At 44.7% G+C, this 26,970-nt stretch overlaps 1 protein-coding gene across 1 annotated transcript in view; it reads left to right on the top strand.

The window, feature by feature from the left end:
- The window catches only part of cep97 (centrosomal protein 97), a 70,675-nt gene that overhangs the window by 4,779 nt on the left and 38,926 nt on the right, over positions 1–26,970 (top strand). The window contains exons 2-7 of the mRNA XM_086006933.1: positions 5,701–5,843; positions 12,473–12,631; positions 15,440–15,541; positions 16,384–16,497; positions 16,715–16,881; positions 25,357–25,521. Of these exons, the coding sequence (XP_085863059.1) occupies positions 5,701–5,843; positions 12,473–12,631; positions 15,440–15,541; positions 16,384–16,497; positions 16,715–16,881; positions 25,357–25,521 (850 nt within the window). The remainder of the gene's footprint in view (positions 1–5,700; positions 5,844–12,472; positions 12,632–15,439; positions 15,542–16,383; positions 16,498–16,714; positions 16,882–25,356; positions 25,522–26,970) is intronic.

The raw sequence follows: 26,970 nt of genomic DNA, 5'->3' as shown, positions 1-26,970 counted from the left end.
GTTCATCTCCTTCCCCATGACCGTTGACAAGCAGCAACCGCGTGCAATGGGCTTTGCAGCATTAGCGGGCTTCCCCATGGTGCAGGGCGTCATTGACTGCACGCATGTGGCTTTGCGGGCACCTCTGGAGAATGCCGAGGATTACCGCAACCGGAAGGGCTACCATTCGCTCAACGTGCAGTTGGTGTGTGACCACAGGCAGCTCATCCTAGCTGTCAATGCCCGCTTTCCAGGCAGCAGCCACGATGCCTTCATCCTGCGCCAGACTTCTGTGGCAGACATGGTCGAGGCCCAGCCTCACCCACGAGGATGGCTTCTCGGGGACAAAGGCTATCCTTTGTGCACCTGGCTGATGACCCCGCTCCGTGCGCCCAGCACCCCTGCTGAAGAGCGACAATGACAGCCATCAAGCAACCAGGAACATCATTGAGCAAACAATCGGCGTGCTGAAGCAACGGTTCCGCTGTCTGGATCGTTCCGGGGGAGCCCTACAGTACTCGCCTGAGCGAGTCTCCCATTTCGTTGTCGTGTGCTGCATGCTGCACAACCTGGCTATCCGCAGGCACTGCCAGCAGACATTGGAGGACCACCAGAAGAGGAGGAGGCAGAAAGTGCAAGGGCCGCCCGTCGGCGGCTTATTGCAAGTCGGTTCTAGGCCCCCTCTCAGGGAATGGCTTGTGCCAATGGCAGAAGATGAATGTAGCCGCTCCACAAGCCCTCAGCCGAGCAGGGCAACTAGGATTTCCAAAAGAAAGCATGGACAGTGCGATTTAAGAAATTTTTTTACTATGATACCTCTGTGCCCTTCCCACATGACAAACTAATGGAGAGAAACCCCCCCCCCCCCCCCCCCCCCCAAGACACAAATACACCAGTCTCGGCTTTTATAAGTAAAACAAAACATTTGGCCACACCTTCTACTTTTTCCCCTGCGAGGGTGATCCGTTTCGCTTCCGTGACTGGCCCCTACCCGCCCTGCAGCTCCTCCTCAATGGGACCCCAGTGGCTGCAGCAAGGCTGGGGGAAGGCTGCTGAGGGTCAGATGGTGAGACGGCAGATGCCCTTGGGGGTCGGCCTGGACCAGCTCTGGGCCTGGAGGGGCCGGCTGCTGACTGCTCCAACTCTGCTTGGGCGGCAGCAGTCTGTCCAACAGCTGGTGGCAGCTGCAATGGAGGAGTGACAGTGTTGGCTGCAGGAATGCTGCCAACCTGACACATCACAGGCACTCCCTGATCGGCTGATACATTGGCACGCGCACGGGCCAGCACTGCAGTATGCGCAGCAATCTGCTGAGGCACAGACTGCTGGGCTGCTGCGGCACAGCGAGTGCCCCGGCGATGCCTGGCCGATCCAGCGAGTGTGGCAGCAGTTAGTGCCCGTGTGGCCCTGGTCTGTGTCTGCATGACAGCAGCCAGTGAATGCACGGCACGACTGAGCACTTGGCTAGAAGCCGCCTGTGAAGCAGCGAAGTCCTGCTGACTCCTAGCCTGTGCTGCCGCGATGTCCTACAGACTCCTGGCCTGTGCTGCACTGAATTGTTGCAGACTCCTGGCCTGTGCTGCCCCGAATTCCTGCACACTCTGCCAGTGACTCTATGGAGTTAGGCATCCTTGCCACTGCAGCCATGAGCTCAGTGTGCCTGCGCTCAGCCTGGGCGCCCATTTCCGCTAGGAGCCGCACCTCCTCTGCGCTCACCGTAGCAGGACTGGAGGCCGCACTCACCCTCCGGGGAGAAGGCCGCCGAGCTTCCCCACCCCTCCCGCGTTGCTGCAGCCCGCTGGTCCCCGGAGCTTCACCATCCTCCGACCCTTCCCCCCTGCTCCCCTCCAGGGAAGACATGTCACCATCATGGCCATGGGCTGCCTCGGCTGAGGGTGTCCCTGATGGTCTGGCTTCCTCCTCCTCTATGTCTGATTCGGACACAGTGCCAGCTTGAGGGGCCGCCTCCTCACCTGGCGAGCCACCATCTGAAAGCAGGGAGGCACAAGAGTTGCTTTAGAGTGAGGACAGGGCGGCAGCGAGGGAGGCATGAGTGCTGCTGTGCACTGCATTGGTTCGATAGTGGCAAAGGATGCTGGTGTGAGGCGCAAGTGGAAAGGGAGAGGTCAAAAAGGTGATGACCTTACCATTGGTGCCCAGAACAGGGTCAGCATCCCCAGTGGCGACAGGGCCACTCAGCCAGCCTGCCATGATCCGCTCCACTCGCTGCTCGAGGTCGCTCAGCTGTTTCAGGTTAGGACGGCCTCCCCCGGTCTGTCGCTGCTGTCTTCTGTTATGCTCCAGCTTGGCCTGCAAGAGAAAGGACCGCCTCTAGGTACAGTGTCAAGCCCTGATCTTGCCCGCACTGCCTCCCATGGTCGATTAGCCCTGACAGTGTCAAGTCCTGTTGCGCAAGTGCTTTTCATGACAGTCCCATAGCTGCTGGATGAGGGCTGGCCATTAGGGCTTTCAGACCTGTTTGGCCATAAAGTGAGGTGCACATGCAGGGATGAGGAAGATACTGGAAAGGGTACTCACCCTGACAACCCGAATGAGGTCGTTGAATTTTTTCCGGCACTGGGTTGGTGTCCTGCCAACCACGCTGTTGGACGTGACCCTGTTTGCCACATCCCTCCATGCTTTCCGATATTCGGCGGGCAGCGGCGTCCTGCCACCCTCGGGGAAGAGGATATGGCGCCTGCGGTCCACTGCGCCAACCAGCAGCCTCCGGTCACCCTCGCCGAAGCGCTGCGCTCTCTCCCTGGCCTCCTCCATTCTCCTGGGCGTGGAGCTGTTCCAGAAGCAGTGTTCAGGCCTTGCCTTAGGGCTGCAGTGTGCAGGGCGTGGCAGCCAAGCAATTCCACCCTCCCCCTTTAAGTGCTGACCGGCGCCTGACTGTCTGCCCTCAATGAGCAACTTGCCGCACCTGCGCTGCGCCCGCCTTCGGTGTTTGCGCCCCGGATCGCCGGCTTAGCGCCTAATGATAGTCGTGCATCGCCTGCTTTAGCGCAGCAGCAACCTCTTGGGGCGATGCAACTGAATATCGGCGAAGGTGGCGCTAAGTTGCGCCGGGTGCAAAAGTTAGCGAACGCTATGCTGTAGCGCCCCAAACATGGCTATACTGAATTTCTAGGCCGTATTCTCTAGAATATAGGTTAAGGGGTGATTTGATTGAAGTTTTTAGGATTTTGAAAGGAATTGATGGGGTAGATGGAGAGAAATGTTTTCCACTGGTAGGGGGAATGTCTAGGACAAGGGGAGATAACCTTAAAATGAGAGCCAGGCCATTCAGGAGCGAAGTTAGGAATCACTCCTTCACGCAAAAGGTGGTAGAAATGTGGAACACTGTCCCACAAAAAGCAGTAGATGCTAGCTCAATTCATAACTTTAAATCTGAGATCAAGGATTTCTGCTAGACAAGGGTATAAAATTATATAGAGCCAAGGTGGGTAGATGGAGTTAAGATACAGATCGGCCATGATTTCATTGAATAGAACAGACTTGAGGAGCTGAATGGCCTACTCCTGTTTGTTTGCAGAATGTGATGTGCACAGATTTGGCTGCTGCATTTGCTTATGTAACAACAAGACTACATTTCAAAAGTAATTTATTGGTTGTGAAGTGCTTTGTGGCATCCTGAGGATGTGAAAGCTGCTATGTTAGTGCAAATTCTTTCTTCTGTGCTTTTATATTCTATGCTTCTTGTGATGAAGCCTGGCATCCCATTTGCCTTTCTGATCTCTTTTTACACCTGTGAGCTAGCTTTTAATGACATGTGGACTTGGACCCCTGAATCCCCTTGTTAACTTCTCATTGCCCCCACCTATTCTCCATTTAGACTTTACCCCACATGTCATACTTGCATCCCAAGTGTACATCTTCACACTTTTTTATGTTGAGCTGCATCTGTCATTGATTTGCCTAATCACTTAATCTATCTATGTTCTTTTGCAATTTACACAATATGTTAAAGTCCTATAGAGCCATGGAGGTTTACAGTAGAGAAGACCATTTGATCCATTGTGTCTGTGCTGGCACTTAGCTAGAGCAATACAAAACTAATCTCACTCCTCCATGCTCTCCCCATAGCCCTGTACCTTTATCTGCCTCAAATATTTATCCAATTTTCCCTTAAAATAATCATGGTAACTCTAGTCTCTCCACATATCTATAGTTCCCTTTCCTGGTGAATCTATGCTGTACAATCTTTATGGCTTTAATGTAGTTATCTCTAGCCTAACTAACATCTTGTACAAATTTATCATTAGTTCTTTACTTTTATACTTCTAAGTGTCATCTACAAATTTAGATATACTGGGGGAAATTTTAATCCCAAAAAACAGGCGGGTTTGGGTCGTGTGGGTGATTTGAAGTGTTAAAAATCTGATTCCTAACCCGCCCACTTCCGGTTTTAACTGAGGCGGGACGGGCAACCAACCCGATCCCAGGAGGCGGGTTGGCACTTTAACTATGATAATGAGGCTGCTTTAGAGGTTTAACTGTAGCCGACTGGGGTTCCCGGGCCTTGGGAATCCCAGCAGCTGTAGCATGGTGAGGACAGCCTCGGGGTGTAATCCTTGTGGGCCGAAGAAGCAGAAGTGCTTCCGGCCCCCGAAGTTCCCCGCCATCAGCCCCCCCCCCCTGTCAATCAGGCTGACTTCCGGGCGGGGAACCGGTCAGTGACATCATAAGCCCGCTGTGGAGTTAAAATTCCACAGCGTGTGGGGAAACCTGGACTTCTGGGTTTCCCGTGTGCTACCAGGCCCCCTGGTCCTGGTGGGTCCGAAAGTTAAAATTCCCCCCACTTTCTCTATTTCCAAATCTAAACGCTTTCTTAAATCTTACATAAAGCATTAATTTCCTGTAAGGGTCATACTTATTTTCTGTAATGCATTCCTGCTATATTATTTCTGTCATGTCTGCTTGTCATGTATAAGCTATATTTATCAATACTTAATACTGTGCATGAGGTCTGCCAGTGATGCCTCCAAGGTACAGTATGTAGCTCCACAGCGCCACCGGCCTGAAGCTTGTTGAAATCTGGCTTCTTGCTTCTCCCAGAACCCTTCAGAATTTTCTCTGTCTGGTGTACTTTGTATATTTCACTGCCTTTTTAAATATGTTTTTAACCTTTTACATTATTTCAAATTAAAAGGTGGCAATGGCTGCTATGGGTTTGTCTCTTTCCACCCTGCACCCCCCCCCCCCAATTGCTGGCCTGTAGTCCTGGCCAAATCTTTCCATTTCTGTGGTGTTATGCTGCCTGTAGCCTTGGCTGGATCCCTCCAGTACACGTGCTCTCACTCTGCTTAATCACCGGCTTGCTGCCCTGGCTAGATCCCTCTCCCTGTCTGTAATTCCCATGTGAGCAATTTTAGAAATTAATCCACATATTCTTGTAGAGTAACGGAATGCATTGGAGCATGGAGGTGCTGTTCTGTTATGTTGCTGACCCTTGGAGTATTTTGACAATAGTTTGGAAAAAAAATTCTTGAAAGTGGCACTATTTATTAAAACACATCTAACAAATATTGCATGGTTTTTGTACATTTCTGTATTTGCACTTTTGTAATAGAAACAGGGTGTCATATGATATTTTATAATGTAAGTATACACATGTTGAATGCTGATAAGAAAGTTGAGTACTTAGATTAAAATGTATTAATTTTTAAAATTCTGAATAGCGTGCGTTAAATTAGGTTTAATTTTTTTTACTTTAAGGTCGTGTAGTTGACTTATCAGGGATGGGATTGCAGCATTTGGATACAGTTTCTCTGTGCCCAGCAAATACTTTCACCCTGATTCTGGACAAGAACCAACTGACTAAATTGGAAAGTGTGGAGAAATGCATCGATTTAGTACAAGTAGGTGGTGTAACGTTTTTATTTCATGAGCGATTTTAAAGGGACATCACCATGGGTTTGGGGGATTTTTGTAGTGGTGCTAAATTCTTGGACTATCCTCTCGGCTTCAGAGTCACTGTTGTGGCTGAATGGAACGTTTATGCTGCAACAAATGTTATGCAAAGTGCTGGATATTACTTTTGTATTTTATTAATTTTTAAATAAACATTTGCTGAAGTAGAACACTTTGGGCAGCAGACCCAATCGGGGAAGCAGTTGTACAATTTCACGTTTCCTTGTAAAGTTATATGTAAGTTGCTTTGATATGATCAAGCAACTACAATAGAAAAGCAATTTTGCAAAATCTGTTTGATATTCATTTTGCTTCAATAATTTCATCTAGAATTCTTACTTGGGTCAGGATCTTGTTTTGGTTGACCTTACTGTATTCTGTTAAGATGGGAGTCGAGGTGTGATGGTAACAGCTAGCTGCAAAAAGTGCAAGCAGAAATGTATCCTGGTAGATCATGTATGTATCCTATGATGACTGTAATGCCTGTGTGTCACTTCCTGATATTCTCATTCCAGTGCACTTTTCCCAGTTTCTTCTCTTTTCACTTATGTTGAAAATGTTGTCTCGTACTGGGTTGTAGTTTTGAATGGAATTTAACTGAGTAAAATTTACAGCGCTATAAGCAACACTTTGGAACAGTTCAATGCATCGTTCTGGAGCCAGTTCATTACAGGTTAAATGAGCAAACCAGTCAGATGAAGCTGGCTGATGAAATACTTCTCAAAAATAAAGAGCTGTCTTGTTCTATATTATATAGTTCTTTGTATGTAAGACTCACATGACCATAAGCTCATAGTTCCAATGCGTCACAGCAAGACAAAAAAATTAATAACGATCGGGTGTTCTGTAAAGTTTCTGCTCAGGATTCGTCTTTCATCGAACAACAGTTTCCATATACTTCCTACCCATATTCATGGCCACCCTCTCTACCTTGACAACTCACATGGCCTCTCAACTCCCAAGATCTCGATCACAGACAAGGCTCCCTAAAGAGGACATAGACAGGCTGGTGGAATGGGCAGGCACATGGCAGATGAAATTCAACATAGAAAAGTGCGAGTTGATGCATTTTTGTAGGAAGAATGAGGAGAGACAATACACACTAAATGGTCCAAGTTTAAAGGGGGTGCAAGAAGAGAGAGATCTGGGGGTGCTTGTGTACAAATTTCTGAAGGTGGCCGGACAGGTTAGTAAAGCAGTTAGTAAAGCATATGGGATCCTGGGCTTTATAAATAGAGCCACAGAGTACAAAAGCCAGGAAGTTATGCTAAACCTATATAAAACATGAGTTCGGTCCCAGCTGGAGTATTGTGTCCAATTCTGGACACCACACTTTAGGAAGGACATGAAGGCTTTGGAGAGGGTACAGGAGAGATTTACTACAATGGTTCTGGTGATGAGGGATTACAGTTACATGGATAGACTGGAGAAGCTGGGGTTGTTCTCCTTGGAGCAGAGAAGACTAAGAGGAGATTTGATAGAGGTGTTTAAAATCATGAAGGGTTTAGGTAGAGTAAATAAAAAGAAACTGTTTCCAATGGCTGAAGGATCGATAACCAGAGGGCACAGATTTAAGGTGATTGGCAAAAGAACCAGAGGAACATGAGGAAAAACGTGTTTACGCAACGAGTGATTAGGATTTGGAATGCACGGCCTGATGGGGTGGTGGAAACAGATTCAATAGTAGCTTTCAAAAGGGAATTGGATAAATACTTGAAGGAGAAATAAAGACAGGGACACAGGGAAAGAGCGGGGGAGTGGGACTGACTGGATTGCTCTTGGAAAGAGCCGACGCAGACTTGATGGGCCGATTGACCTTCTGTGCTGTACTATTCTGTGATTCTTCTGCGCCGGTCCCCGGAAGAAACTCTTCCCGCAAATCATTTACAACTGCACTTGCAAACTCCCAATTGTCTAAACTTTTGGTACTCTTACTCTCTTCCACCTTGGTCATTCACCCTGGTAAGGCTCCAATTTTTGTTTCCTCAGTTCCAAGGGGTGCAGACTTGAACACATCAAATCAAATCAAATCAAATCAACTTTTATTGTCATTGTTAGTGCACAAGTGCAGTACAACGAAATGTAGGCTTGCGGCTCCCGAGAGTGTACATTTGGATTAAGACATTTAAACATTCAACATACATTTGGCTTGTAGTATATTAACATAAATATAACCATAATAAAGTGCATTGGCAGATGTGCAGGCTTTAGAGTTTATTTGTGGAGTTCAGTAGGATGACAGCCCTGGGAAAGAAGCTGTTCCTAAATCTGGTTGTACGGGTGCGAATGTATCTGTAGCGTCTCCCAGATGGCAGGAGGGCGAACAGACTGTGGCTGGGGTGGGTAGGGTCTTTGATGATGGACCGTGACCTCCGTAGACAGCGTTTCTGGTATATGTGCTCTGTGGTCGGTAGCCGGGTGCCGGTACCCGCTGCAGGGCTTTCCGGTCATAGTAGCTACAGCTGCCATACCATACTGTGATACAGTTTGTCAGGATGCTCTCTATAGTGCAGCGGCAAAAGTTAGAGAGGATCAGGGGTGACAGATTACATCCCTTCAGCCTCCTTAGGAAATATAGGCGCTGCTGGGCCTTCTTCACCAGAGAGGAGGTGTTGAGGGACCAGGAGAGGTCTTCTGTGATGTGGACTCCGAGGAACTTAAAGCTGTCCACCCTTTTCTGGCACACAACTGATTTAGCCATCCATCACCAGCTCTGGCTGGACCACATAAAGCACTATCGGGCCTTGCTCTTTGCTAAAACTGCTACTACTCCAAGATTATCCTGGAATTTCTCCACTACCAACAAATTCCTTAAATCCACCCCTGCCCCCTCCATGCTCACCTCCAACAACAAGTGCAAGGAGCTCATGGACTTCTTTGTCACTAAGATTGAGAAGATTCTTTCAGCTGCCTCCACCACATCCCTCCTTTGCCTTGCCCACTAAGCCAAACTACCACCAAGGTTTCCTCCTGCCCTAGTCCTGAAACTGCATCTTTCTCTAGCTTCTCTCCTATCTCCCCATATACCCTCTCTATGCTCCTCTTGTCAATGAGATCAATGTCCTATTTTCTCTACCTCATTCCCACTAAACTGCTGACCAATCAACTTCTATTCCTGGCCCCCATGCTAGTAGACATTGTAGATGGTTCCCTCCCAGGTTCTGTCCCCCTCCCTTTCAAAACCATTATCACTCCACCCTCAAAAAACCTACACCTGTCATTGCAAACTACTGCTTCATCTCCAAAGTCCCTTTATTCTTCAAAGTCCTTGAACGTGTTACTGGATACTGCAAAGGCTATGGGCCCTGACAACATTCCGGCAATAGTACTGAAGACTTGTGCTCCAGAACTAGCTGCGCCCCTAGCCAAGCTGTTCCAGTACAGCTACAACACTGGCATCTACCCGGCAATGTGGAAAATTGCTCAAGTATGTCCTGTCTACAAAAAGCAGGACAAATCCGACCCGGCCAATTACCGTCCCATCAGTCTACTCTCAATCATCAGCAAAGTGATGGAAGGTGTCGTCGACAGTGCTATCAAGCGGCACTTACTCAGCAATAACCTGCTAACTGACGCCCAGTTTGGGTTCTGCCAGGGCCACTCAGCTCCTGACCTCATTACAGCCTTGGTCCAAACATGGACAAAAGAGCTGAACTCGTGAGGTGAGAGTGACTGCCCTTGACATCAAGGCAGCATTTGATCGAGTGTGGCATCAAGGCGCCCTAGCAAAACTGAAGTCAATGGGAATCAAGGAGAAAACTCTCCATTGGTTGGAATCATACCTAGCACAAAGGAAGGTGGTTGTTGGAGGTCATTCATCTCAATCACATGACATCACTGCAGGAGTTCCTCAGGGCAGTGTCCTCGGCCCAACCATCTTCAGCTCTTTCATCAATGACCTTCCCTCCATCAGAAGGTCAGAAGTGGGGATGTTCGCTGATGATTGCACACTGTTCAGCACCATTCGAGACTCGTCAGATACTGACGCAGTCCGTGTCCATATGCAGCAAGACCTGGACAACATTCAGACTTGGGCTGACAAGTGGCAAGTAACATTCGCACCACACAAGTGCCAGGCAATGACCATCACCAACAAGCGAGACTCTAACCATCTCCCCTTGACATTCAATGGCATTACCATCGCTGAATCCCCCACTATCAACATCCTGGGGGTTACCATTGATCAGAAACTGAACTGGACCAGCCATATAAATACTGTGGCTACAAGTGCAGGCCAGAGGCTGGGAATTCTGCGAAGAGTGTCTCACCTCCTGACTCCCCAAAGCCTTTCCACCATCTACAAGGCACAAGTCAGGAGTGTGATGGAATACTCTCCACTTGCCTGGATGAGTGCAGCTCCAACAACACTCAAGAAGCGCGACACCATTCAGGATAAAACAGCCCGCTTGATTGGCACTCCATCCACCACCTTCAACATTCACTCCCTCCACCACCGGCGCACTGTGGCTGCAGTGTGTACCATCTACAAGATGCACTGCAGCAACTCGCCAAAGCTCCTTCAGCAGCACCTTCCAAACCTGCGACCTCTACCACTTAGAAGGACAAGGGCGGCAGACGCATGGGAACATCACCACCTACAAGTTCCCCTCCAAGCCACACACCATCCTGACTTGGACCTGTATCGCCGTTCCTTCACTGTCGCTGGGCTAAAATCCTGGAACTCCCTAACAGCATTGTGGGTGTACCTACACCATATGGACCGCAGCGGTTCAAGAAGGCGGCTCACCACCATCTTCTCAAGGGCAATTAGGGATGGGCACTAAATGCAGGCCTAGCCAGCGACGCCCACATCCCATCAATGAATAAAAAATTAAAAAAAAAAAAACTTCCTAAACCTGTGCCTAATTTTCCCGCAAATCCATGTTTGAATCTCGCCAATCAGCATTCCACCCTTGCCGTAGCACTGAAATCAATGTTCCCTCTAATTTTTTGGGGATGTGCGTCCCCTTTAAGGGGCTGCATGGCCCATTCACAGTTTCGCGCATGCGCGAAATTTATCATTAGAAAAGCCAGTCCCAGGCTGCATGGGATCGGCTGAGAGCCACGCGGCTGTGCAATTTAGAGGGAACGTTGACTGAAATGGCCCTTATCATTTACAAATGGCATCCTTTGTTACTGACCAGTTGCACTGTCACTCCTCGTGCTTCTCGACCTCTTTGCAATCTTTGACGCTGTTGACCACAGCATTCTCCTCCAACCCCTCCCCTCCATTGTCCAGCTCGGTTTCACATGTATGATGACAACAGCCAGATCTACCTCTACCATCTTTCTTGACCTCTCCACTGCCTCTCTTGTCAACCTTTTTGTCTGTCATCCAGTCCTATATTAGCCTCAATTTCCTTTAGTTAAACATTGGGGAAACCAAAGCCATTGTCCTCGGATCCCACCACAAACTCCAGACTCTTGCTACCGATTCCACCCCCCTTTCCAACCACTCTCTCAGGTTGAACCAGACTGCTCACAACCCCGGTGTCCTGTTTAACCCCAAGCGGAGTTTCTAATCCCATATCCTCTCCATTACGAAGACCATTCCATCTTCATCACCTGTGTCCATCCATTTGCTGCTGAAACCATCATCCATGTCTTTGTCATCTCCATATTCAACTTCCAATTGTTTCCTGGCCAGCCTTCCATCTCCACTCTTCATGAACTTCAGCTTATCCATAACTCTAGTGCCCATATCCTAACCCGCACCCAATCCCGCCCACCTGTCATCTTCTGTGTTCACTGACCGACATTGGCTTCCAGTCCCCCGAAACCTCCAATGTGAAATTCTTATCACTGTATTCAAATCCATTCATGGTTCCTCCCTACCGCACCCCCCTCCCCCACCATCCCCATAACCTCTGTCAGCCATACAGCTTTTTGAGAACTCTACGTTCTTCCAACTTTGTCCTTTTGTGCATGCCCCATCATTAGCGGCCGTGGCTTCCGTCGTCTAGACCCTAAACTGTGGAATTCACTCCCTAAACCTCTCTGCCTCTCTACTCCTCTCTCTCTTCCTTTTTAAGACTGTTCTGAAAACCTACCTCTTTAACCAAGCTTTTAGTCACCCCTCCTAATATTACCACCTTTGCCTCGGGGTCAATTTTTGTGATGCGCTTTGGGATGTTTTTCTACATTTAAATGGGCTATATAACTGCAAGTTATTTTAGGTAACTCTCAGCAGCCCATCCTTATCAATGTTACAGGTCAAATATACTATTAAACTTCAAAGCCAACCGTCTAGTAGATAGTAATTTATGAACTACTTGTATGAATAATTGGACATTGACACTTAACAGCTTTGCATTTAAAAATATTAGCAGATCAAAATGCGTTGTCCCCTTACTGTGGCTGCCACCTAGAGAAGCTGACTGAGCAGACAGGTTGCTTTCCAAGGAAGGTATAACTTCCATTTGAGTGTGGTATTAAAAAAAAACTAATTTAAACTAAACGATACAGTATATAAAGGAAATAAAAGAAACCATGGATAAAATTCATGTTTTAATAATTCAATTTGCCATACTCTACATGTAATAAACTTCTCATTGTTTTTGTTTGGTACTTCTTACAGTTATCTGTAGCCAACAATCGCCTAGTCCGGATGATAGGTGTAACAAAGCTTGTCAATTTGCGAGTTTTAAACTTGCCTAACAACAGTATTGGAAGTGTGGAAGGCCTGAAGGACTTAGTCCATCTAGAATGGCTCAACTTAGCTGGGAACAACATCAAGGTATTGTACATTTGCTTAATTAAATCTGAATTGCCATCACACAGTCACAAAATGGTTTCCTTTTGAAGTATTTATGTTTCCAGTATTGTGACTTATGTGGATTTTTTTTTATGTTGAGTTAATATGAAGTTAATTCACATGATCTGCAATCTAAAGTATTTATTTCTTTTAGCCTTCTCAATCTTCTTCATTTAACTCTATCTCCACTTGTAACTTCATCAAATCCATTATTCGAACTGCTAAATACAATTTTATTGAGCGCAAACAATAACTGCTGTCGTCCTGCCTCTCCAGTAGCCATTGCTTCTAGTTTCTAGCTAAAGCTGTTTCTCATAACTTCTATGAATCCTCTTTTCAACTTCTCTTGCCCCCTGATGGTACAGTTGCTAGCTCACCTGAAGAAGAAAAATGAACATTTTTGGGTCACTTTTTCCCCCCTACAACTCTAATTTTAATCTTTGCAAACAATCTTCTTGCGTTCCTCCATCCTGGTCATTGTGACCAACACCAAATGTTATCACTGCCAGGTCTGATCCTCTGCTTTCTACATTCCAATAAGATCTCCGCTCCTGATGGTATCCCACCATGTTTAAGATGTACACCACTGAACTTACTGTCTTATGTCCCCTCTTCAATCTTTTACTCCCAGTCCATTTTCCCCTTCTTGAAAATGTTTGTTCTGTTCCCCCAGAAAGGTGATCCCTTTTGCTCTTCAAACTACTGCTTTATTGCCCTTGCATCAGAACTTTTTAAAGTTATGGAATATGCTGCTATTCATTGCTTTGAAAGTTCTGGCCTTATCCATGACTGCCAGTATGCTTTTTTGGCATTTCTGCTCAACTAATGATTTTGTTGAGGGTTCGAGTACAGGAACAAGGATGTCTTGCTGCAGTTGTACAGGGCCTTGGTGAGACCACACCTTGAGTATTGTGTGCAGTTTTGGTCACCTTATCTGAGGAAGGATGTTCTTGCCATGGAGGGAGTGCAGCGAAGATTCACCAGACTGAAACCTGGGATGGCAGGAATGACGTATGAGGAGAGATTGGGTCGATTGGGCTTATACTCGCTGGAGTTCAGAAGAGTCATAGAGTTATACAGCACAGAAAGAGGCCCTTCGGCCCATCGCGTCCGCGCCGGCCAAAAGCTGCTCATGTCCCTGGGTGGGCTCGAACCACCAACCTTTCAGTTAACAGCCGAATGGGAGGAGATCTCATTGAAACTTATAAGTTTCAAACAGGACCAGACAGATTAGATGCAGGAAGGATGTCCAGAACCAGGGGTCACAGTCTAAGGATAAGGGGTAAGCCATTTAGGACAGAGATGAGGAGGAATTTCTTCACCCAGAGAGTGGTGAACCTGTGGAATTCTCTACCACAGTAGGCAGTGGAGGCCAATTCATTAAATATATTCAAGAAGGAGTTAGATATATTTCTTAAGGCTAACGGGATCAAGGGATATGGGGAGAAGGCAGGGACAGGGTACTGAATTTGGATGATCAGCCATGATCTCATTGAATGGCGGAGCAGGCTCGAGGGGCCGAATGGTCTACTCCTGCTCCTATCTTCTATGTTTCTGTGTTGCCTATATTATGTGCCTCTGGAACTCTAATTTCCTTTTAACACTTTGCATCATGTGTTATTACATAGGACGTCTCCAAAGCTTTAAAAGAAATGGCACAGTGCACTTCTAAGCAAATTACCATCATATGGTTTCAGCTCCAAACTCTGTTCCTGGCTACCCAGTTTCCTCAAATTGCTGTACATATGCTGTGATTGATAGCTGTTTCTCCACTCTTTTTTTTGTTTTTCATGTCCGTGACTTCATCACCTAACCTTACCTACTCTTTTACTAAGGATTCTACTCTACATTCATCAATGCTCTTCAGATCACACGTCAGCAGTGCACACAACTTCCAGTCTTCTTTCAGTGCAGTGGGTGAATCGCTGCAACCTGATCTCCTTCATGCCCATTGCTGGTGTTCAAAGACACTGTTTCTTCCTGTTTCTCTCGCAAATGTAATCCGCAATTATCATTTGTTATGTTTGATGGGCCCATACTTGGTTCTTCTGCAGTATAGGCCTCGGCCCTACCCCTTAGATTCTCATTTCTTTAAGAAAAACCCATTATAATGCTAAATATTTAAATCGTAGTCCTCTAATTTAAAATCTCTCAATAGAATATTTTCGCTGTCAGGGTTCCTCAGCTATGAGTTGTAAGCAAAAGGCGATAGTAGAGATTCATGTTATTATTGGGGCTCGATTCAAGTGAGGGCTAACCTACCCTTCCGAAAAATGTGGTTACATGAATTGTAGCTCCCGAGTTGTCGAGCTCTTGCTGATTTTCAGGTCTGAAAATTTATCAAAACAGGAACAAGTGGCCTTTATAAACAGGATGAGTCCCAATAAAAGTATGAATGTTCCTTTAAAATTTCCTACTGTTGAAGAAAGACACTCAAACCTGACATATTTGTGCTTTGACTTGTACCATATTTCATGCTATTATAATAAATGGTGGGAAATTATTTACTTGGAGCTGAAACTTGGCACTTATGAAACAACACCTGACTGAACATTACCATCTGAAGAAAGCAGAAGATTATTAAAAGTGCAGGGAGTTAACCTGGCACATGTAGCGATACATGTAGGCTTTACCTGAGGTTTGATATCCACTTTCATGAACCAGACTTTTACTGAATGTGATCTTTTTGCTGGTCAAAAAGGCATCTGTGGAATGTATTTTTCAAGAGAATCTTGGTGCTAATTCATGATTCTTCTCTGTAATCTGGCATGTGTTTTCTGCTTTTCACAGATCATGGAACCAGTTAATGGTTGCTTGTCACTTCGACATTTGGATTTGTCAGACAACAATATTTCCCTGATAGGTGACCTATCGAAACTCCTGTCTCTGAAGGTAAGATATGCATACAATACACCATAGGGGTTAAGAAAATATTTATTCAGGATACTATAGAATACATTTTTTTAAAACTCCTCTCAGGAGGCAGGTTAGTCACTCATCTTTTCCATAGGCTGCATGCCTCCATTTTAACTTTTTTATTTTTAACACGTGGAGGCCAGAATTCCCAGGCCTTGGGAATCCCGGCAGGTAAAAGGAGGTGAGAAGGGCTGGATCCATGAGGTAAGTGCCCTTTATTGCACTGCTTGTGGGCCAGGAGGAGCAGGAATGTTTCCCCCAGGTCCACATGCTTCCCTCCACGCGATTGTACCTCGTGATCGGCTGACTCTCATCCAAAAGACGGCACCATTGACAGTGCAGCACTCCCTCAGTACTGTATTGGAGTGTCAGCCTAGATTTTGTGCTCAAGTCTCTGGAATGGGACTCAGACCCACAAACTTCTGACTCTGAGGCGAGAGTGCGATTGGAGGCACTGCAGTTCTAAGATGTAGTGCCTTTCTTTAATGTAAGACTGAGATTAGCAACAGTATCCCTATAAATGAAACTGAGCTGCATTTGTTGGCTACATTGTCCTACTTTTTCTTCTATCTCTTTCCCTGTAGCTGTTCATCAATTCACTGGTGGAAGATAAAAGGTACAATCTCATGTCCTACCACATCATAGTGTAGCATGTGATGTGCTACTTCACCATACTGCCTGGTCCTATATTTTTCTTTTAGAACTAAACAACACTTGTACCCCTTCCCCTACTTTATTTTCTAAAGTTGTGAATGATGAGGCGCTGTTAGAACTAAGCTGAGGAAATACAACTTCTAAATATATTTTTAACTTAACAGATATTGCTGTTGCATGGAAATACTATCACCACACTCCGGTCTGCTTCCAGTCACCTGCCTCCGGATTTAAACATCCTTTCTCTAGCAGAGAATGAGATTAGAGATCTAAATGAGGTACATTTCATTTCACGAAAGTAACCATACAAGAAAGGCTATTATTCAAGTCATTGTGCAGTGAATGTGATTGTAGCAGTAATGTATAGTGCAAATGCTGGACTAATTTTCAGAAGATGCATCAATGCATATGTTTTTTCTTAACTAACAGAACGTCACATTGTAATGGATCGTCTTCCTTAACCTTTCTTAAATCACATAAGATGTTTTCCATTAGGTTTCCTATCTGGGGTTCCTTCGTGAGTTGGAGCAGCTGTCAATCATGAGCAATCCGTGTGTGATGGCCACACCCTCCCTTCCTGGATTTGACTATAGACCATATATAGTCAGTTGGTGTTTAACCCTGCGAATTCTAGATGGTTATGTAATCTCACAGAAAGAGAGGTACTGTAAATGGAAGCTTGGATTTTTGTTAAAGAATTGCATATAAAATTTATTAGACACACCTAGTTCTGGTTAACATCAACTCTTGTTTACTAGAATATATATTCCATTTTTATTTTGTGCTTATAAAGTAATTCAGTACTTAGGAATGGAACACTTTTCTACTTTTGATAGAATTGTTTGTATCAAGTATTCCTAGGTTTGTTATTGGATGATTAGATGCAGCATAAAGCTTTGCTACTGGGCTCCAACAAAATTCCTTAACTCCAATGTCAAAGGAGCCCTCTGCTACACCAGTGTGAACTGCTTTTGAGAACCAATTGGTGCTGAATTGGAATAGATTTATGCTATAGGCTCTCACCCATTGGAAACTGAGTTGAGAATGGCCAAACTCTATGCTTATCACTGTTACAGTGTTAGATAGATCTTCATCAATCAATCAAAGATTGAGAGGTGATGTGATTATGTACAAATTCACTGCTCCACACAGATGCCCCTTATGTGCATTTTTCATTTTGGTGTGCTGTAGCCACCTCAAATATTCTTTATTTAAGCTGCTTTAATGTCTAATGTTTTACATTCCATAAATAAAAAGAAAAAACTGCAAATATTAGAAATCTGAACCAAAAACAGAAAATACTGGACATAGTCATAATAGCACAGAAGGAGGCCATTTGGCCCATCGAGTCTGGGCTGGCTCTCTGCAGAGCAATCCAGTCAGTCCTGTAGCCCTGCAACTTTATTTCCCTCAAGTGCCTATCCTGTCTCCCCTTGAAAACATTGAGTGTCTCCACTTCCACTGGCAGCGAGTCCCAGGTCCTCGCCACTCGCTGTGTTTATAAAAGAAAAAAAAAAGTTTTTCCTCAAATCCCCCCCCCATATCTCTTGCCGAAACCTTAAATCTGTGTCCCCTAGTCCTTGTACCATCAACTAGTGGGAACAGCCTTTCCCCATCTAGCCTATCCAAACCCATCATAATCTTGTACACCTCTATCAAATCACCCCTCATCCTCCTTTTGCTCTAATGAAAACAAATCCAACTTCTCCAACCTGTCCTTGTAGCTTGGATCCCCCATCCCCGGAACCATTCTGGTAAATCTCCTCTACACCCTCTCAACGGCCTTCACATCCTTCCTAAAGTGTGGTGACCAGAACTGGATGTAATACTCCAGTTGTGGCCTAACCAGCGCTTTATAAATGTTCAGCATAACTTCGCTACTTTTGTACTCAATACCTCTATTTATGAAGCCTAAGATCCCATATGCTTTGTTAACCACTCTCAATATGTCCTGCCACCTTCAGGGACCAATGCACATTAACTCCCAGGTCCCTCTGTCCCTGCACACTCTTTAAACCTGTGCCATTAAGTGTATATTGCCTCTCCCTGTTCCTTCTGCCAAAATGCATCACCTCACACTTCTCTGTATTAAATTCCATCTGCCACTTGTCTGTCCATTCTGCTAGTCTTTCTATGTCCTGTTGCAGTCGATTGGTATCATCCTCACTGTTTGCCACACCCCCAAGTTTGGTGTCATCGGCAAATTTAGAAATTCTACTTTGTATTCCAGCACTGACCCTTGGGGAACACCACTGTCTACCATCCTCCAGTCTGAAAAACAGCCATTTACCACAACTCGCTGTTTTCTGTCCTTAAGCCAATTCCTTAACTAAGCTGCCACTGACCCACCTATTCTGTGAGCCTCAATTTTGTTAACCAGCCTTCTATGTAGTACTTTGTCAATCGCCTTCCGAAAATCCATGTAGACAACGTCCATTGCATTCCCTTCATCGATCCTCCCTGTTACTTCATCAAAAAATTCAATTAAATTAGTCAAACACGATCTGCCTTTTACAAATCCGTGTTGGCTCTCCTTAATTAGCTTAAACCTCTTCAAGTACCCGTTAATTTTTTCCTTGATTATTATTTCTAAGACTTTATCCACCACTGATGTTAAACTGACCAGCCTGTAGTTACTAGGATTGTCCTTACACCCTTTCTTGAACAATGGTGTCACATTTGCCACTTTCCAATCCTCAGGCACCTCCCCAGCATCTAGGGACGATTGGCAAATTATGGCAGGCCCTTCTGCTATCTCCTCCCCCAATTCTCTTAGCAACCTGGGATGCAAGCCATCTGGACCAGGCAACTTATCCACTCTAAGCATACCCAGCCTTTCTCATACATCCTGTCTATTAATTTTCACCCATTCCATTGCTTGTACCTTTTCCACTGCTGCTGATATTTTGTTAGCATCCAGCTCCTTAGTAAACACCGATACAAAGTACTCATTGAGTATTCTAGCCTTGCCCTGCGCCTCTAAGCATATAACAGCTTCTTTGTCGCTCATAGGCTCCACCCTGCCTCTTACTACCCGCTTACTGTTTACATGGTAGAAGATTTTTGGGTTCCCTTTTATGTTAACCGCCATTCTACCCTCATATTCTCTCTTTGCCAATCTTATTTTCATCTTCACTTCCCTTTCAACTTACTGTATTTGGTCTGGTTCTCCCTTAAAGAATTCACCTGACATGCATTATACACCCTCTTTTATGTTTCATCATCATCTCTATCTCTGTCGTCATCCAAGGAGCCCTTGCTTTGGTTCCCTTACCCTTCCCTCTTGTTGGAATGTATCTAGCCTGTACTTGGAACATCATCTCCTTAAAGATCACCCATTGTTCTGTTACAGTTTTTCCTGTATATTCAGCAAGTCAGTCAGCCGGCTGGACACATTTCTTGCACCACGGTTGTCTTGAGCACTCATAGTTTCCAGAAACTGCCACATCATGCAAGTTCTGCACAACACTGGTTTCCACTGTCCAGCCATAATAAATAGACTCAAAAAATAACCAACTGGGTGGTTTAGTGTATTCTACTGTATTACAGAGAAGACTCTCAAAGCAGATTTAGGGTTATTCCGTCCATTCCATGCTGCTTCCTGGACAACACTCACAATTAGGTTCCAGTAAATACCATTTGCAATGCTGCCAAATGGAGCAACAGTCACACATTTACTAAACATCACTGTCTAGATTTAACTGCAGAGGTTTGTGTGTTTGTGTCTTATACTAAGATTTTCAGTTCATGATCTAAGCCAATGCTCCAGTGCAGTATTGAAGGAAAGCTGCACTGTCATAGATGCCACTTCTGGATGAGAGGTTAAATCAAGCGCCTATCTACCTTTCCAGTGATTCAGTGGCTGTTAAAGATCTAATGACATTATTTGAAGAAGAGCAGAGTGTTTTATTTTTGTCCTGGCCAACATTCGCCCCCTTAGCCAACACCACTAAAAACCGATTTACTGGTCATTCATCCAGTTACTGTTTGTAGGCCTTGCGTGTGCAGATTGGGTGCTGTTGTTGCCTACATTACAGCAGTACTTCAAAAGTACTTAATTGGCTGTTCAATGCTGTGAAACATCCTGAGGGCGTGAAAGGTGCTATATAAATGCAAGTTTGTTCGTTCGTTCTTTCTTGACTTTTCTGTTGTATTGTGTTTTACGGTATTAATATGTCAATTATTCCATTTCATTTTACTAACATTTGTAAATAAAATGTTAGTTGCACTATTCTTTAAACCTTTTTTTGCAATAATATCCATTTCAAAGAAAAGTTGGTAGTGTGTATGCTAATGTTAAATCCAGTGAGCACATGCCTCCAAGTGAGGCAATTGCTAGCTCCTTGGGTACACTTTTGTGAGGACAGATAGAAAAGGTATAGCTTCTGACTGGAGGGGAAAATGCCCACTTATGGAAACTACTGTTGGGCTGTTGTGACTGGAGATGATACTAAAAACATCTCAAAGTAATAGCTTTCCTGTGTTGTAATTTAAATAATTGGCAGACAAGTAATTAAACGTTACCTCAACCCCATTAAGGGGTTTTGGTTAATCTGTTAATCTATATAAAACGTACTTTGCCCTACTTCAATTTAACCCTGACTACAGAAAGACCTTCTTAAAATACGCATGGCATTTCTTTCCCTACATTCTAGTGACTCTTAGAAAGCATAACTGGAAAAACTTTCAGAACTACAGAACATATATCCCAACCCAGATGGCTCAGCAAGTTAAGGCAGTGAGTAAATGCGTCATACAGATTAGGTAGGTCCCAGATTTGATTCCCTGTCAGTGCTGAGTTAGCTGATCTCAGCTGGGATGGCAGTAGGGCTGCTGAAATTGGCCTCCGTGTTCATGGATTAGGAAGGTTGAAGATTGTCAATCGTGATTGCTATTTAGCTGGAATTGCAAATGTGGAAGTAGGTTGAGGATGGGATTGGGCTTGTCTGTAATTAGCGCCACCCCCCCCCTCCCCCACCTCGGTAGTCTAATGGCCTCCCAACCTTCACTTGGCTCGCACAGAAAGAATGCTACAAGAGGCAACCAGTGCCGATGAGACTGTAAGGGACAGTTTCTTTTTACTTTAATTATAATGTGACTTCAATTATTTCTGTAAAACAAATGACAGAAACCAAGGTGACAAATTAAATGAAGATGATGGGGAACCTCTTCTGCATATTGTGCTATTTAGTGTGAGATCATGCAGCGTTAGATCAATTTTGAAAATTCATGGTTGCAGAGCATTTATCCTCGGTCACACAAGAAAAGAGAGGTTGAGGCATGAAAACACAAAAAAGTACATGGGGATTACCCTTCAAAGAATCACTGACACAAGCAGAAAGGATAAACATTGTGCAGGGTTTTGTGAGTGTTGCTGGATGTACCAAACCATTTTTTACATGGTCATATGAGAGTAAAGCACATGTACAGCAGCAGGAGCATGACAGTACCGCATGCATAGTCACTTGGAAATGTATGTTTTTCTGATGTGCACTTGGCAGAAAAAGAGGAAGTGCTGCAGAATATTACAGGTGAGCATAATTATTGGATCATAGAAACATAGAAGATAGGAGCAGGAGTAGGCCATTCGGCCCTTCGAGCCTGCTCCGCCATTCAATGAGATCATGGCTGATCATCCAAATTCAGTACCCTGTCCCTGCCTTCTCCCCATATCCCTTGATCCCTTTAGCCTTAAGAAATATATCCAACTCTTTTTTGAATATATTTAATGAACTGGCCTCCACCGCCCTCTGTGGCAGAGAATTCCACAGGTTCACCACTCTCTGGGTGAAGAAATTCCTCCTAATTTCAGTCCTAAATGGCTTGCCCCTTATCCTTAGACTATGACCCCTGGTTCTGGACTCCCCGGCCATCATAAACATCCTTCCTGCATCTAGTCTGTCCAGCCTTGCAGAATTTTATAGGTTTCGATGAGATCCCCTCTCAATCTTCTAAACTCCAGTGAGTATAATCCCAATCGACACAATCTCTCCTCATACGTCATTCCTGCCATCCCAGGTATCAGCCTGGTGAATCTTCGCTGCACTCCTTCCATGGCAGGAATGTCCTTCCTCAGGTAAGGCGACCAAAACTGCACACAATACTCAAGGTGCGGTCTCACCAAGGCCCTGTACAACTGTAGCAAGACATCCTTGTTCCTGTACTCGAACCCTCTTGCTATGAAGGCCAACATACCATTTGCCTTCTTAACCGCCTGCTGCACCTGCATGCTTACCTTCGGCAACTGGTGCACAAGAACACCCAGGTCTCTTTGCACTTCCCCTTCTCCCAATCTATTGCCATTCAAATAATAATCTGCCTTCCTGTTTTTGCCACCAAAGTGGATAACCTCACATTTATCCACATTATAGTGCATTTGCCATGTTTCTGCCCAATCACCCAATCTGTCCAAATCGTACTGGAGTTTCACGACATCCTCCTCACAGCTTACCCTCCCACCCAGCTTTGTGTCGTCTGCAAATTTGGAGATATTACATCCAATTCCCTCATCCAGATCATTAATATATATTGTGAACAGCTGGGGTCCTAGGACAGATCCTTGCGGTACCCCACTAGTCACTGCCTGCCACTCGGAAAACGACCCGTTTATTCCAACTCTTTGCTTTCTGTCCGCCAATCAGTTCTCTATCCAAGTCAATAACTTGCCCCCAATCCCATGTGCCTTTAATTTTGCACGCTAATCTCTTATGTGGGACCTTATCGAAAGCCTTCTGAAAGTCCAAATACACCACATCCACTGGTTCTCCCTTATCTATTTTACCAGTTACATCCTCAAAAAATTCCAGTAGATTAGTCAAGCATGATTTACCTTTTGTAAATCCATGTTGACTTTGTCCGATCCTGTCACTGCTTACCAAGTGCTCTGCTATTACATCTTTTATAATAGATTCTAGCATTTTCCCCACTACCGATGTCAGGCTTACCGGTCTATAATTCCCTGCTTTTTCTCTACCACCTTTTTTGAATAGTGGGGTTGATGCGCTGAGAGTTAAGAGAGTAACTAAAGGCTTTTATTAACAAAAGAATGAAGGTCTGCCTCGAGTGGTCGACCGGTCCAGAAATACAAAGGGCTGGGGAGCAGTCACCTTTATACTAGGACTTGTGGGAGGAGTCAGCTGAGGCATGTCCAGGCATGTACACAGTGGAATACAAACAGTGGTTTACCACAGGGGTAACATTAGCTACCCTCCAATCCATGGGTACTGTTCCAGAGTCTATCGAGTTCTGGAAGATGACCAGCAATGCATCTACTATTTCTAGGGCCACTTCCTTAAGTACCCTGGGATGTAGATTATCAGGCCCTGGGGATTTATCGGCCTTCAGTCCCATCAATTTTCCTAACACCATTTCCCTACAAATATTGATTTCTTTCAGTTCCACCCTTTCATCAGGCCCTATGTTCCCCGGCATCTCTGGGAGGTTATTTGTGTCCTCCTTTGTGAAGACAGAACCAAAGTATGAATTTAGTTGGTCTGCCATTTCTTTGTTTCCCATTATAAATTCCCCTGATTCTGACTGTAAGGGACCTACGCTTGACTTCACCAATCTTTTTCTCTTCACATATCTATAAAAGCTTTTACAGTCAGTTTTTATGTTCCCTGCTAGCTTATTCTCATATTCTATTTTCCCTTTCTTAATTAATCCCTTTGTCCTCCTTTGTTGAATCCTAAACTGCTCCCAATCCTCAGGATTATTGCTTTTTCTGGCCAATTTATATGTCGTCTCCTTGGATCTTATGCTATCCCTAATTTCCCTTGTTAGCCACGGTTGAGTCACCTTTTTTGTTTTATTTTTATGCCAAACTGGGATGAACAAATTCTGTAGTTCATCCATTCGGTCTTTGAATGTTTGCCATTGCCTATCCACCGTCAACCCTTTGAGTGCTATTCCCCAATCAATCACACCCAACTCGCTCCTCAGACCATCGTAGTTTCCTTTATTTAAATTGAGGACCCTAGTCTCTGAGTCAACTACTTCATTCTCCATCTTAATGAAGAATTCGATCATATTATGATCGCTCAGACCCAAGGGGTCTCGTACAACAAGATTGCTAATTAATCCTTTCTCATTACATAATACCCAGTCTAAGATGGCCTGATCTCTAGTTGGTTCCTCGACATATTGGTCCAGGAAACCATCCCGTACACACTCCAGGAATTCCTCCTCCACAGTGTTGTTACTAATTTGGTTGGCCCAATCTATATGTAGATTAAAGTCACCCATGATGACTGCTGTGCCCTTATTGCACGCTTCTTTAATTTCCCTTTTAATGCCATCCCCAACCTCCGCCTTACTGTTGGGAGGTCTATATACCACTCCCACTAATGTTTTTTTCCCCTTAGTATTTCTCAATTCTACCCGTACAGATTCCACATCATCATAGAAAGGTTGCTAATCTTTTACCTATCCTACAGAAACAGACTGGACCTTTTTTTCATTCTCGTGATGTAGGTGTCGCTGGCATTTATTGCTCATCCCTAATTTCCCTGAGAAAGGTGGTGGCTGGCTTTGTGAACCATTGCAGTCCATATGGTGAAGGTGCTCCCACAATGTGCAGCCTTTCCCCTTGAAGTTTTTATTGTTTGCTATACACAGCACTGTGGCACAGGCTATTGTTTGTTTTTAGTATGGGCAATACTTTGTAGAAAGGTTTTTCAGAAGAGGTAAAGCAATTAGTCATAGAGTCATAGAGTTTTACAGCACAGAAAGAGGCCCATCGTGTCTGCGCCGCCCGTTGTTCAATTGTTCAATTATCTTTCTCTTATCATAGACCTTGTTGCTACAGTCCTTCAAAAACATATTCTAGCCAACCATGAGCCCTATGAAGATGTTCCACAAACTGCTTTCACTGTTAAGTACCAGAAAAGATAGTACCTGAACAATATGCACCATACCAACGTTGAAATGCCTTCAAATCCCATTAGAATAATATCTGAGCTGCCAGAGCTGAATGAACGTTGACCACCTCACCAATTAGTGGGATTCAATGGCCCTCCCATAGAGCGAAGCAGAAGTGGGCCCTTTAAAGTGGGGGGGGGGGGGGTGCGGCAGCGGGTATGACAGTGGATGAATGTACTGTATAACATCATTAGATGAACCATTTTGTTCTGTTTCAGCCTCAAAGCAGAGTGGCTTTACAGTCAAGGGAAAGGCCGATCATTTCGAGCTGGTCAGCACGTGCAGCTGGTCCAATATTTGGCCTCAGTTTGTCCCCTCACATCAACTCCAGCACTGCAGTCTGCAGAGGATGCTAAACTTGAAAAAATTCTAAATAAACAGAGGTAAAAATTAGCACCCACAACCTAAATATGACCAAGTTTCTTGGATAGATATACAAAAAATGGATTGCAAGACGTTTTTACGTATTCTCTTTCTGCCAGAAGGGGGTTTGTTTTGCACGTTGAATTAGTATTAATCAAACATTTTTTACTGAATTTGCAAATGTTTTATATACTGGCATTGTCAATGTTTGTTGTTGTGTATGTATATGGACACATACATTACAAGCCTAAACCCCACTGCAGAATTTGAGCATATAGGCTAACCTTTCAGTGTGATTTTTGAGGAAGTCCTGTATTGTCAGAGGTACCGTCTTTTGATGAGCTGTTAAGACAAGGTCCTGTTCAGGTGGATGTCAAAGATCGCATGGTACTATTGTTCTGGTGTCCTGTTTAAAAAAAATTCTTGTACCTGGACTTTTTTTCCGCATTGCCTATGAATGGGACCAAGTGAGATTTTGCGAACACTTTTTTTGTAATATTTTTGGGGACATTTCAGTTTATTTGTTTTAATATTTAACTGTAATATAACCTTACTGGTGCTTAATTTTAGGAAGTAAAATTGGAAGTACATTACAGCCTTAACATATTGAACTTCAATATTTTCAGTACTCCATGTCACTCTGCAATTCCTCCCACTCCCTCCCCACACCTTCATCAAGCTCCTCTCCACGAGACCCTTCTCTTGCACCTTTGATCCACTCCCAACTCAGCTCTTTAACAAACGGTTGCCTCACAATGGCAAAATACCTGCTAACATCATCATGAGTCTTTCATCAGGCTCCATCTCTTTGACCTTCAAAACTACTGTCATAACTTCGAAAAGCCACGTGGCCCATCCCTCCTTTGCAATTACTAAACTATCTCCAAATTATCTTTCCTTTCTAGGGTTTGTGACTGTGCCTTTGCTACCCAGCCTTGTGCCAAAACATCACTTCAGTTTCTGATTTTTCTATAGGACCAAGACTGCCCTGGTCAAAGTCATCAACAACATCCCTTGTCCTCCTTAACCCCACAGCCAACCATTCTATTCTCCTTCATCGTTTCTGCTTTGCGGTTCACCTCCATGGCACTGCTCTTGTTTGTTTTCACTCCTACCTGTCACATTTTAGCCAACGGATCTCCAGCTTTGCTCCCCTCCTTTCCTTATCTGCATGCTTCCCCTTGGCAACACCATCTTTGGTATTGGACCAGTTTCATATGTATACTAAAGAAATCCAGCTCTACCTCTCTACAATCGCCCTTGATGACATGACCACCACAGTGCAGTCTATCTGCTTGTCCAATGTCATGTATGGATGAACAAAACCAAAGTCATTCTATTCGGCTCCTACTACCCAAACTCGAAACTCTAGTTCCTGATTCCACCCCCTGGCCAGCTGCTTGCTCAGACAGAATTGGACGGTGCCTAACCTCAATCTCCTATTTGATTCTAAGCTGAGCTTCAGACTC

The sequence above is a fragment of the Somniosus microcephalus genome, chromosome 14 (assembly GCF_052327205.1).
Source record: "Somniosus microcephalus isolate GS21.2 chromosome 14, FLI_Smic_1.0, whole genome shotgun sequence".
Taxonomy (NCBI): Eukaryota; Metazoa; Chordata; class Chondrichthyes; order Squaliformes; family Somniosidae; genus Somniosus; species Somniosus microcephalus.
This window is presented reverse-complemented; position numbering and strand designations above follow the sequence as displayed.